General features: G+C 49.6%; 1 protein-coding gene and 1 long non-coding RNA gene across 2 annotated transcripts in view; both read right to left on the reverse strand.

Annotated features, from left to right (window-relative positions):
• The window catches only part of TOP6BL (TOP6B like initiator of meiotic double strand breaks), a 95,020-nt gene extending 88,462 nt beyond the window's left edge, over positions 1-6,558 (reverse strand). Inside the window, exons 1-2 of the mRNA XM_089303922.1 lie at positions 6,400-6,558; positions 4,002-4,140 (exon numbers count right to left, since the gene is read on the reverse strand). Coding sequence (XP_089160048.1) covers positions 4,002-4,140; positions 6,400-6,429 — 169 coding nt within the window. The 5' untranslated portion in view covers positions 6,430-6,558. The remainder of the gene's footprint in view (positions 1-4,001; positions 4,141-6,399) is intronic.
• Positions 5,132-6,087, reverse strand: LOC149128250 (uncharacterized). Its single transcript, XR_016223871.1, has 2 exons — positions 5,645-6,087; positions 5,132-5,357 (listed from the first exon to the last, which is right to left on the reverse strand). It is a non-coding gene; the product is annotated as an uncharacterized LOC149128250 (long non-coding RNA).
• Positions 6,559-13,099: the final 6,541 nt, after the last annotated feature.

Here is a 13,099-nt window from a genome sequence, read left to right on the forward strand (position 1 = left end):
GGAAGGAAGACCTTTCTCTCTGTCTCTAACTCTGCCTGTCAAAAAAAAAAAAAAAAAAAAAATAGTGGGGCCGGCACTGTGGTGCAGCGGATTAAAGCCCTGATTTGAAGCATTGGCATCCCATATGGGCGCCAGTTCTAGTCCCAGCTGCTCCTCTTCCCATCCAGCTCTCTGCTGGTGGCCTGGGAAAGCAGCAGAACATGGCCCAAGTCCTTGGGCCCCTGCACCCATGTGGGAGACCCGGAAGAAGCTCCTGGCTTCAGATCGGTGCAGCTCCGGCCATTATGGCCATCTGGGGAGTGAACCAGCAGATGGAAGACCTCTCTCTCTGTCTCTACTTTTCTCTGTAACTCTGTCTTTCAAACAAATAAAATAAATCTTTAAAAATTTTTTTTCAAAAATAGTAATTGCTGGGGCTGGCATTGTGGTGTAGAGGGTAGGCCTGGGAGAAAGGTCAGCAGGGAGCTGGGTTCTGCCTCTGGCCGGGACACCATGTTGGACCTCAGTGAGGTTCAAAGGTGGTCCAGGGAGCCTCCACCTGCCCAGCTTCAAGCTCCCTGGGGCAGTACAGTGCGACCAGAGGAGAGGGTGAGCTGCCTTCTGCCCCTGTTTCTCTAAGCAGTGGAAACACTCAGTCCAAGATCTGGGGAGATCCTTGTGCCTGTTTTCCAAAACTTTAAACTCTGGCCTCTGAGAGGGGTGGGGAGGGCCGGTGACACTGTTGGGGTTGCTCCTGGCATCCAAAGTGCTCCACTGGGGGCTGGCGTTATTTCATAGTAGTACCGGCATCCCATTTGGGCGCTGATTCAGGTCCTGGTTGCCCCACTTCCAGTCCAGCTCTAGATGGCCCAAGTCCTTGGGCCCCTGCATCTGTGTGGGAGACTCGGAGGAAGTTCTACCTCTGTAACTCTACCTTTCAAATAAATAAATCTTTAAAAAAAAAAAAAAGTATTAGCCCCTAGGAGAGAACAAGTTGGAAAGAGGAAGCATACAGAGACCTATAGGTTTTTTCAAACAAGTGCCACTGAACTACGTTCTCTTATAATCATGTACATGTGTACCTTTAACACAAACTAAATCAATGTGTATACTTTTTCTAAAAAGGTAAAAATAAAGCATATCTCTATATTCTAACATAGAATGTTACCTCTAAAATATTGTTACTAAAAACATATGGATGTGACTGGTGGTGTGCCACAGCAGGTTAAGCTGCTGCTTGGGATGCCCACATCCCATAATAGTACCAGTTCAAGTCCCAGCTATTCCACTTCCAATACAGGTGCCTGTTAATGTGCCTGGGAAGCAGCAGCTGATGGATCAAATACTCGAGTACCTGACACCCACTTGGGAGACCTGGATGGAGTTCCTGGCTCCTGACTGCAGCCTGGCACAGTCTTGGCTGTTGCAGACATCTGGGGAGTGAACGAGCAGAGCATCTCTCTTTCTCTCTCTCCTCACAATCTCTCGTCCCAGCCTCTCTGTCACTCTTTCAAATAAATAAATTTATATTTAAATATGTGGAATAGTTATATGTATAGTACAATTCTATCATATAAAATCAGTGTAACTATGAATATATGCATAAAATCTAGAAGAATAACTAGAAAGTCTCACTCTTCATGTTTCTGTGTTTTTTTAAAAGATTTATTTATTTGCTTGAAAGTCAGAGTTACACAGAAAGAGGAGAGGCAGAGAGAGAGAGAGAGAGAGAGAGAGAGAGAGAGAGAGGTCTTCCATCCACTGCTTCAGCTCCATAACCACGGGAGGTGTGCCAATCCGAAGCCAGGAGCCTCTTCCGGGTCTCCCATGTGGTACAGAGGCCCAAGGACTTTGGCCATCTTCTACTGCCTTCCCAGGCCATAGCAGAGAGCTCGATTGAAAGAGGAGCAGCTGGGACTCGAACTGGTGCCCATATGGGATGTCGGCACTGCAGGCGGTGGCTTTACCCACTACACCAGCCCCAGTTTCTGTATATTTTAAGTCAAGAATGAATCATCTTTATTCCTGTCAAAAAATTCTAATTACATAAAGATCAGAGACAATAAAAAGAAGTGCTCCCTAATGCTGACCAAGACTCAAAATGCCCGTGAGATCGAATTTTTTGCCAAAAGCTGTTTTGGCTCAAGTGCTTTGCTTTGAGTAAAATCAACCCTATTACCTTAGCCATAGTTTACTAGACCAGAATCAATGCACAAGCTAATTCAGCCATACACAGAACAGTCATCATTCTAGCCACATAGCTAAGCATCTCTCATAAATGGTGGGAACTCTGCCTAGTCAGAGTAGAGTTCACGCAAAGTAATAGCATTCTCTTGAGGATGTTTAATACTAAATGCACAAAGAGAAAAGAGGTCATTTCTAGTTCAGGTAAGCAAATGTCTTGTGTACTATCTGATCTCATCTGGGTCCCTCTTAGTCTGGAGGGACAACCTTCACTTCAAAGGATCCTTCAAAAAAAACCTACTCACACATGTACACACACACACATAAACAAAAAAGCTAGTACTGTATAAGCTCAAGAAAATTAGTTATTTTAGAACTATTCAAGGCATCAGCTTTCCCTCAAGAGAAGAGGCAAAGGAGTGAAAGAATGAGAGCCACGCAGAAGAGAGATTTTCAAACTAACTGCAGGTCAGGATTATCAGAGTATGAACCATTCAGAATTTTCCCTTTTATTTTTCAAGTTCTTTTGCAATTGCCAAAGTCTAGACATGAAAGAAAATGTACATAAAACTCAATGTGGGGCCATCAATATGGCATAGCAGGTAAAGCCACATCCCATGTGGGCGCTGTTTTGAGTCCCAGCTACTCCACTTGCGATCCAGCTCTCTGCTATGGCCTGGGAAAGCAGTGGAGGATGGCCCAGGTCCTTGGGCCCCTGCACCCCCGTGGAGACCGGGAGGGGGCTCCTGGCTCCAGATCGGCACAGCTCCAGCTGTTGCGGACATTTGGGGAGTGAACTAGCAGATGGAAAACCTCTCTCTATCTCTCTGCATCTGCTTCTCTGTAACTGCCTTAAATAAATAAACCTTTAAAAAAAAAAAACTCAATGTAATATAAATTTTACTGTGAAAAAGTGGTTTAAAACCAACAGCATAGGACCAGCGCTGTAGCCTAGCAGGTAAAGCCACCACCTGCAGTGCCAGCATCCCAGATGGGCATGGGTTCGAGACCTGGCTGCTCCTCTTCTGATCCAGCTCACTGCTATGACCTGAGAAAGCAGCAGAAGATGGTCCAAGTGCCTGGGCCCCTGCACCCTCATGGGAGACCTGGAGAAAGTCCTGGCTCCTGGCTTCAGCTGTTGTAGCCATTTGGGGAGTGAACCAGAGGATGGAAGACCTCTCTCTCTCTGCCTCTCCGTAACTGCCTTTCAAATAGATAAATAAATCTTGAAAAAAAAAAAAAAAAACCAGCAAAAGTGAGATTGTTCCTTAGCAATTTTTTTTTTTTATTTTTAACAGGCAGAGTGGACAGTGAGAGAGAGAGAGAGAGAGAAAGGTCTTCCTTTTTGCCGTTGGTTCACCCTCCAATGGCCACCGCGGCCGGCGCACTGCTGCCGGCGCACCGCGCTGATCCGAAGCCATGAGCCAGGTGCTTCTGGTCTCCCATGCGGGTGCGGGGCCCAAGGCCATCCTCCACTGCACTCCCTGGCCACAGCAGAGAGCTGGCCTGGAAGAGGGGCAACTGGGACAGAATGCGGTGCCCCGACCGGGACTAGAACCCGGTGTGCCGGCGCCACAAGGTGGAGGATTAGCCTAGTGAGCCACGGCGCCGGCCCTTAGCAATTTTAAACTAGTAAATAATCTTGGGATAAGTCATTCTACTCACCTTGTCTAAATGACGCATTTGTATATCTATCACCAGATACTTATTACATAATCATCTGGGTTGTTTGGTTGCATGATTAAAGAATACAACTCATTTAAATTTTTAAATATACTACAACATAAATTATGACAAAGTAAAGATTAAAAATCAATCATCTTTCTTCTTCTACTTACTAGTTGTTACACAGCGAAGAGTGTTTGCCTGGGGCTTGGAATTTAATGTTTCTATGGAAATCATTAGCTGCCCTTCTAGCAATGTTCCCTTTGAAACTCCTGCTTCACACGTCCAGTGAATTATTAAATATTTCAAAATCTGAAAAGAGCACAATTCAAAGAAAACATAATCTTCTTTAGAAATCATGGTAACAATAAATTTGCATAATACAGTTAAATAACCCTTATTTCCCCCAAAAAATTGTATTCCTGTTTCTAAAATGTCAGATTTACATTTGTTCAGAGCTAAGCACTATGACTAAACAGAAGAAATAGCTAGTAGAGTGACCTAAGGGATGAGACGGTGAAATTCAACATAATGTCCAGCAAGACAGGCAATTGAGACAATAAATTGCTTTATTTAGAAGACAAGTTCATCCGCAAACATTCATTAGGGAAAAATTAAGTGGGAGTTTGTTTTTCTTATTTCCTTTTTTTCCTCCAAATTCAAGCCAACATGAAGACTACGAATAAGAATGACATTTGGTCATGAATCATCTTTACCTTTCATTAAATCAACATTTTTAAGGGTCAGAATACTATTTAAGAGGAAGGCATTTAACCTAATGGTTAAGACACCAGTTGGGATACCTGCATCCCAAATCTAAGTGCCTGGGTTCAACTTCAGGCTTCAGTTCCTGCTAATGCAGACCCTAGAAAACAGTGATGATGGTTCCTGTCACCTACATGGGTGTCTGGATTGAGTTCCCTGCTTCAGTCCCAGCTCAGCCACACTGGGAGCATTCCTCTTTGCTACCTCTCAATGTCCTCTTTGCTACCTCTCAAATAAATATTAAAAAAAGATATTACTTAAGAGTAGAAGAGGCAAATGTCTGGACTTGAATCCTTGATGTGCCAAATTCTAGCATGTGACCTTGGGCAAACTACTTAGCCTCTCTACTTTAGGTTTCTCTATATAAATGGAGACAAACTTACCACATACGGCTGATTCCAAAAGTAAGTAATATGTGCAAAATGCTTCACACAATGCCTGGCATATAGTAAATGCCTCATAATATTTCTAGTAAGTTCATCTGTGCACACTAGTTTAGGTCGAACAGGACTACAAGATGTCTGAATAAAACATTCAATTTTTAATTTTATTTTAATTTTTTATTTATTTGAAAGAGTTAGAGAAAGGTAGAGGCAGAGAGAGAGGTCTTCCATCCGCTGGTTCACTCCCCAGATGGCCGCAACGGCCGGAGCTGCGCCCATCCAGAGCCAGGAGCCAGGAGCTTCTTCCAGGTCTCCCACGCAGGTGCAGGGGCCCAAGGACTTGGGCCATCTTCTACTGCTTTCCCAGGCCGTAGCAGAGAGCTGGATCGGAAGTGAAGCAGCCGGGTCTCAAACCGGCACCCGTATGGGATGCCGGCGCTCTATGCCAGGGCTTTAAACCGCTAAGCCACAGCACCAGCCCCCAAAACATTCAATCTTGATGAGGCAAATCCAAAATAAAATATATTCTATTTAATTTCCACCACTATTTGTGAAAGCAGACTCTCACTTCCACCCAGTATGCCACAAGGAAAATTATTATCCCCCCCCCCTTTTTTTTTAAAGGGAAGGAGATCCGGGTAAGAGAACTTGGTAACTACGATCCGCACCCGTGTACCCGAGCTTATCCGGAGGGTTCATGGGCACCTGTGCAGCCTCGCACCCCCCGACTTCTGCGCAGCCTCTGCTAAGATTGTCCCATATGTCTTTATCCATAATACAACAGCTGGGAAAGGAACAGCGGCCCGTGAGTCAGCGTTTTCAGCGCCATCCGTTTCTGTCAGCCGTAAATTCAAACCTTCCAGCTTCCGGTGGTGACGGCAAAGAAGGCAGGGGGCTGGACCCCTCTCAGAGCCCCTGTTTTACCTGCCCTGCAACCCCCCCACCAGGGCCCGCAGGTAAGCGTCCATTAGGCGGCGGAGCAGGCGCACGTGGCGGAGAGGGCGGGAGCAGGTGCTCACCGCAGGAGTGGCGAGAGCGCGCCCCGCCCACCGCCCCGCCCCGCCCCCTGGCTGGCCGGGACCCCAGGGCCGCTCCCCGGGCGCCCGTGGGCACTCACCGGGCGCTCCCGGGCTGCTTCCCCGGTTCCCGCCCCGCCCCGAGTTGCCCGTTTTCTCTCCTCTTCCTCTCCCGCCATGGGGTGTGTGGAAAACTCCAGGGGAGCAAGCCAGGCGCCCGGCCCCGAGGCCGCCTGTGCCGCCCGCAGCCAGAACCTGGGGTGCGCGGCCTCTTCACGTGGCGCCGATCTCCTCAGCGAGGGACGCCCCGCGTTTCCTAGCCTCGGCCTCCGCGGCCCCCCACACGCATTCCCGACCCTGCCTCTGCCACCTCAGGCAACGCCTCTGCCCCTACTTCGCGGCATCACCTCGCAGACGGCCACAGCCGCTCCCTCCATCGCGAGCGGGAAGCCGCGCGACGCCCACGCGGCAGAGGCCAGGCGGCGGCGGCGCCCTCCTCCTCCGCCTGAGCGTCGACCGCAGACGGCGCCCACGCCGGGCCGCGCGAGCCCGCTCCTTCCCGCCCGCCCACGCCCCGCCCACCGACCTGCCGCGCCTGCGCACACGGCCCGCCCCGCCCCGCCCCGCGGCCCGGAGCCGCCGGCTGCGGCCGCCTCCCGTGGGCGGACGGGCGGGCAGGGGACGGCCGGTGGGCGGCGGCCACGGCTGGAGGCGAGCCGGAACGGGGCCAGGACGCGACTCCGCCCTCCTGCCGGAGACACTTTCCCACGGTCTCGGCGAAACGAGGCCTTTAGCGCTTTTCGGAGCGCTCCGATAGCCCTGGGCGCTGTCGAGGCCCCTTCTCCCGGCCCGGAGAGGCTACTGGGTTTGATCCCTGGCCGTCCTCACCTGCGGGGGACTCCGAGCGCTGGTTCCCAGATTTAGCAAAGAAAAATACAGGGCTGCCAGCTACAGTTGAATTTCAAATGAGTTTTTTTAAGTATACATCTCATGCAATATTTGGAACATATACTTTAAAAAGTATTCGTTAATCTGAAATTCAAAACTAGACACCATGAATTTTACCAGGCAACCGGTCCCAAGCCTCTCCCCAGCCTAATCCAGCCGTCCCAGCCTGTCCTCCCTCCCACTCCCACCCCAGAGGGAAGTGCGCAGCCTCCCCACGTTTGGCTCTGCCCTGATTGTTCCAAGGCAGGAGCTGGCTTTTCTAAACTCGGGTTTTCCAAGAGCGTTCCCAGCTGGGACGAAGGTAATTCTGCAGGCTCCAGGTTTGGGGCGGAGCCTGGCGGAAGGGGCTTAAGCCCATAACTGCTGGTGACCTGGCAGTCACAAGAAAACCCGGCTGGGAGAGTCCTACCTGGCAGAGAGCTGCCCAAGGAGAAGGGCGGGACCGGGTGTCGGCTGCTTTCCTTCAGGGAAAATTCTTCCACTTCAAGAAGCCAGGGTCGGACAGGACCGACTGGGGAGCTGGCGGAGTGCCTGCTCAGCGTACAACCCTGGTGCCGCTCCTAAGCACTGTCTACTGAGATCTGAGTCATGGCTGGAACGAGGCTGCGCTCTGCCCTGCTGCCCTGCTCACAGGTAGACCAGTTGCAGAAAGGTAGCTTTCATTTCTGGAAAATTCATGGAAACCCTCCGACTTGGTAAGGGAGTTGGCCTGTGGGGGCTCACAGACGTCTTCCTCTCTCTCCTCTCTCTCCGGTGTCCCTTTTAGGAAGTGGAGTTACCAGGCGGACATAAACTGTCATTACTGAAGGACTGCTTGCTTGGGACGCCCCTGGCCCTTTACATGAATTGTTCACTCTCACAAGTACCTTGTAAGACCATTGCTGCCTTCACTGCTTTGATGGCTGAGAAACCAAGGTACCGAGGATGACCCTTTGAACTGTTTCCCACGGAGAGTGCTGGCTCAGCAGAAGAGGCTGCCTTGGGAGTGGGAGGCGGAGGGATAGTGGCTATGGACAAAAATACTTCAGGTGAGGGGCCTTGGCCTTGGCCTTAGAATGAGCCGTGGGGATGATGCTACATGGAAACACCCAGCACCATGCTAGAGGCCCGTGAGACCTAACAAACATAGCTGGGGACACAGCCGCCGTGCAACCCAATGTCGGCAGCCATGAAGAAGGAAGCCTTTGACGTGAGAGTCTCACATGAAGACTTCATGTTATAAAATGCAGTCACTCACACTTCTGTTTTTAAGATTTATTTTATGTATGAGAGAGAGAGAGAGAGAGATCTTCCATCTGCTGGCTCGCTCCCCGGATTGTTGCAACAGCAGGGCATCCAGGTGTCCCACGTGGGTGGCAGGAACCCGAGCACTCAGGCCATCTTCTGCTGCTTTCCCAGGCACATTAGCAGGGTGCCAGATTGGAAGTGGAGCAGCCAGGACTTGAGCTGCCCTCACATGGGATGCTGGCATCACAGATGGCGGCTTAACCCTCTGTACCACAACAGCAGACTTGACGTTTGGTGAGTGCTGACTCTGCTAAGCATGCTTCGCTTTTTCTTGTTTATCTAACGTAGTCCTCCCCTGTACGAGAGGTGTTGTTACCCTCGTTTTATAAACGGTGGAAATGAGGTTCTAAGAAGAGGTTGTATGCCACTAAGTTTGCAAATGTCGGAGCCAGAATCTGAAACAAAGGTCTACCTTTACCCCTCTGGCCACCTTCCCACAGCTACCCAGTGCCTCTGCCACCTGGCTGGGACCTGCCTCGCTACTTGGGAGTTCTGTCGTGTGGAACTTTTTTTTTTTTTTTTTTTTTTTTTTTTTGACAGGCAGAGTTAGACAGTGAGAGAGAGACAGAGAGAAAGGTCTTCTTTCCGTTGGTTTACCCCCAAAGTGGCCACTATGGCCAGCGCATTGCGTCGATCCGAAGCCAGGAGCCAGGTGCTTCCTCATGGTCTCCCATGCGGGTGCAGGGCCCATGGACCTGGGCCATCCTCCACTGCACTCCCGGGCCACAGCAGAGAGCTGGCCTGGAAGAGGAGCAACCGGGACAGAATCCGGCGCCCCAACCGGGACTAGAACCCGGGGTGCCGGCGCCGCAGGTGGAGGATTAGCCTAGTGAGCCGCGGTGCTGGCTGTCGTATGGAACTTCAAGCATTACTGGGAGACGCCAGCCCCTCTGTGCGAAAGCTAAGGAGCCAATGAATGCAGATATCCTCGTCTCCCACAAACTCAGGCTTGACTGGATCAGAGCTCTCAGCCCCTTCTCCATCGGTGTGGGCATCCACCCTGTTTGGGGTTTAATAACCACTATGCTGTTAGACTCAACTGTTTTAGTAAGATTCTGTCCTCAGAGCAATAGAATATTAGAGCCAGAAAGGGGCTGCAGAGGTGATCAGTTATCTTCAACAGATGAAATCTGAGGCCCAAAGAAAACGAAGACCTGCAGAAGGTCTTTTCAGATCACCTTAGCCAACCAGGTCAGGCAGGGAGCGTCTGGATTTGGCTCTGGACGCTTCCAGCCCTGACCTTCAAGGTGTTACGTGCAGTGTCTTAGGGGATCCGGTTCTCCCCGGTCTTGGGGTAACATGGATTCTGCTTCCATGTCTCCACTCTCCGCGGGGTTTGGATTACTGCTTCACATTCGTCTGTGACAGCCTGTGTACATCATACCCAGGCACCTCTTAGACCCTACCTTGTTCTCAGGCCCCCTGGGGGATTCAAACATCCTGCAGAGACTGACCCTAGGAACTTAGGTGGCAAATGTCCCTGAGGTCCCCCTATGAGACTGATGCAGAAATGAGGTCGTTTGAGGACTTTCTCCCCTACTCCGTGCCAGGGGGGCGTTTCAAGCAACTATTAAAAGAGGCTGTTTTCTGCAGACAATGGGAAAGAGTTAACTGCTTCTCTCGGGTCCTGAGCAAAGTCTGTCCCCCACCAGTCCCCATAACCGGGTTTCCTGAAATGGAGCAGGTCCCAGGTGCCTCTCCACTAATCACATCCTTTGAAATGGGGCCATGAAGCTCAGATTAGCTTCTCCCGTCACCTTCCCGAGGCCCTCTCCACCTGGAGCTCGGAATCTGGGGCAGCTTCAGCATTCACCTCCCCGTGCTTCCTATCAGGGGTCAGACAGGGAGGTCCTCGCGAGGGGATGTGGGGTTAGGCAGGGTCTAGGGGCCAGAGTGGTGCTGGCTTTTCTGCCAGTCCTTGGACTACAGCATCTGCTCTTCCTCTTTCTAAGACTTATGGGCAAAGGAAGGAGTCTCTCCCCGGGACGTTGGAATAACTGGCGTACTTTCTTCTTCACTCTGGTGCCCTGGGTCTCCTCCCTCTCCCAGAATGACTGCCTGTGGTTCTGAGTAGCTGCCTGTTTTTCCTGGCTGAGTCACGCTGCACAGTCTCTGATTTCTCATCTACCAGTAGCAGGTGCTGAGCTAGCCCAGAGATTCCGTTGCTTCCCTGTTAGTGTCCAATTTATCTTCTGCCTAAATAACCAATAAAACCTGTATCACCAATCAGTTCTGTCCTCTGTAATTAGACTTATACAAAGTAGGACTGGATTTGTTCTGCCAGCTGACGTCCTCTGGAAGGGAAATACCCTTTGCAGGCGAAAGGTCCCGGGAGTGGAAACGAGCGAGGTTGTCCGGTCACACATGGCCAAGTAAAACTATTGACCCAAAGGCCAGATGATCAACTTTTCTTAAAGGACAAGCAGGCCAACTGGGATAAAATGGCGTGTTCGGCCAGTCGTGGCTCAGTCTTTTCATGATTATATTACGTTGAAGTGGGAGGGGTCTTCAAAAAATCCACAAAATGTGTAGATTATGGAAAAAAATGCATGGATTTCCAAAACTATGTACGCCAAAGTGCACTTACCTTTCACTTGCATGAACTGTTTGAAGCACTCCCATACCTGGTCAGGACTGCAGCTGTACACGGCGTTTGGTCGTCTGGGGCCCCCGTCGAACTGAGCGGTCGTGAGTTTCCGCTGCCGATTCTCATCTGTTCTGGCTTTGAGACCACTTTCACCTTCTGCTTCCCCAACTTTCATTCTCACCAGTTGAAAAGAAGCCACAGGACCAAAAGTCTAAGAGGGTCAGCATGTGTGAATTCTTTTCTCATTTTACCACTTGCTTTAGATGTTTTGTTCTAGTTTTCTACAATTAAAATAAGAAAGTTCTCCCAGGAACAGAGTTAGAATAACATCCATGAGATAATTTGAGAGTTTCGGAAGCTTTAAAATAAGAGAAATCTTAGAGGTCATGTAATCCAGCATTTCCCAACCAAAGAAGCAATATTTTTCTAATCCATTTCCTTTATCCCCTGGTATCCAAGCCAATCTGGTTTATGTTGTGTGCTTGGTGTATTTAGGGTTGGGAAACACTGACCTACTTCATGGCCCTATTTCATGCAGAAGTCGTTCCAAGGCCCGTAACAAGTTCATGTCTGGCTTCTACTTGACGGTCTCATGCTGGGAAATTTGCCGCTTCAGAGCCAGCCACTCCTCCCTGCCTTGGGCAGCGCTGGTCCGGTACAGCTTCGCATTACGCCAAGCTGAAGTCTGCCCCCATCCTCCCGTCTCCAACCTGTATCTTCCACCCATTGGTCCCAGATCTGCCCTTTGAAACCACAGAGAATCCTTCTAATCCCTGTATAAAAGGGGCAGGGAGAACACCCGGGGTTGTTATTGATGACTTGTCACAGTGATTCAGACCCAGCCTGAGCAACTGTTTCTAGAGGTCTTACGCTTGGCACATTAGCTGTGTCCCTCAAACGTTGTATAAACCAAGCTTTGTGTGAATCAGATCATTTTAGACATGCTGGAAAAATTTCAAAGAGACACTGTTATCAGCTCATTCATAAACTGGAGAATCCTTTTGTAATGCAAATAATCTTCCCCATTAACCATTTAAGCAAATCTAGGTTTTCATGCATCATGTTTTACTTAAGGCAAGATTTGTCTACCTACAAAATAAATGAAATGCTAATAGCAATATTGGCATTTACTGAGCTCTTATCTGGCACCAGGAATCAAGCACCTGACACACATTACTTAATTTCTCACAACTTCCTTCTGTAAAATTATCTCCCATTATTTACGAATGAGAAAGCTCAGACTTACAAGTAAGTACCTTGTCTAGTTAGAAGGTGACAGGCCGGAATTCAGACAAGTTCATAGAATCTAGAGTATGGTGTCTTAACAGCCAGGAAGTTTCAGATACCAGTGATAGTTGAAATGATTAACCGTGAGTTTAGTATTACAGCACAAGTAAATTAGGCTAAGATCCAGAAAACTGACCTAAAATGTCTACAGCTTCAACGATGTACATTAAGTCTATTCTTCTAGGGTCCTGGATCTGTAGGTTTCCTGACACAACTCACATTTTCCAGTGCTATTTGATCAGGGAACCCCAAAGACTTCCCTCGGCTATCACTTTTTTTTTTTTTTTTTTTTTTTTGACAGGCAGAGTGGACAGTGAGAGAGAGAGACAGAGAGAAAGGTCTTCCTTTGCCGTTGGTTCACCCTCCAATGGCCGCCACGGCCGGCGCGCTGCGGCCGGCGCGCTGCAGCCGGCGCATCGCGCTGATCCGATGGCAGGAGCCAGGTGCTTCTCCTGGTCTCCCATGGGATGCAGGGCCCAAGGACTTGGGCCATCCTCCACTGCACTCCCGGGCCACAGCAGAGAGCTGGCCTGGAAGAGGGGCAACCGGGACAGAATCCGGCGCCCCGAGCGGGACTAGAACCCGGTGTACCGGCGCCGCAAGGTGGAGGATTAGCGCGGCGCCAGCAGCTATCAGTATTGAGCAACTGCTCCCACAACTTATTTCAGGAAGGTGGGTATGGTCAGCCGCTTTTTCAAAGGGTCTGTGTATTCCCATGTGTTAGTGGCACGAGCTTCTAAGAGGGAAAAAGTGATTCATTATTGACTGGTCGAATCAAAATATCAAGAATCATGGTTGATCTCAGCCTGCTCCTAAGTGGGTCAGACTTAGTCAAATGGGCCCAGTTTTTAATGGCATTTAGGTTTGAAGCTAAAAATAGCTCAGGAGGGATGGTCCATAAATAAGCGTGGTTTGAATCCAAACTGGACGAAGATAAATGGATGTAACATCTCTATGTCCTCAAATCCGTTCCTGTTTCTCCAGTTTAGCCAACAGCA

The sequence above is a fragment of the Oryctolagus cuniculus genome, chromosome 1 (assembly GCF_051225735.1).
Source record: "Oryctolagus cuniculus isolate XC-2025 breed Fujian yellow rabbit chromosome 1, ASM5122573v1, whole genome shotgun sequence".
In the NCBI taxonomy this organism is placed as follows: domain Eukaryota; kingdom Metazoa; phylum Chordata; class Mammalia; order Lagomorpha; family Leporidae; genus Oryctolagus; species Oryctolagus cuniculus.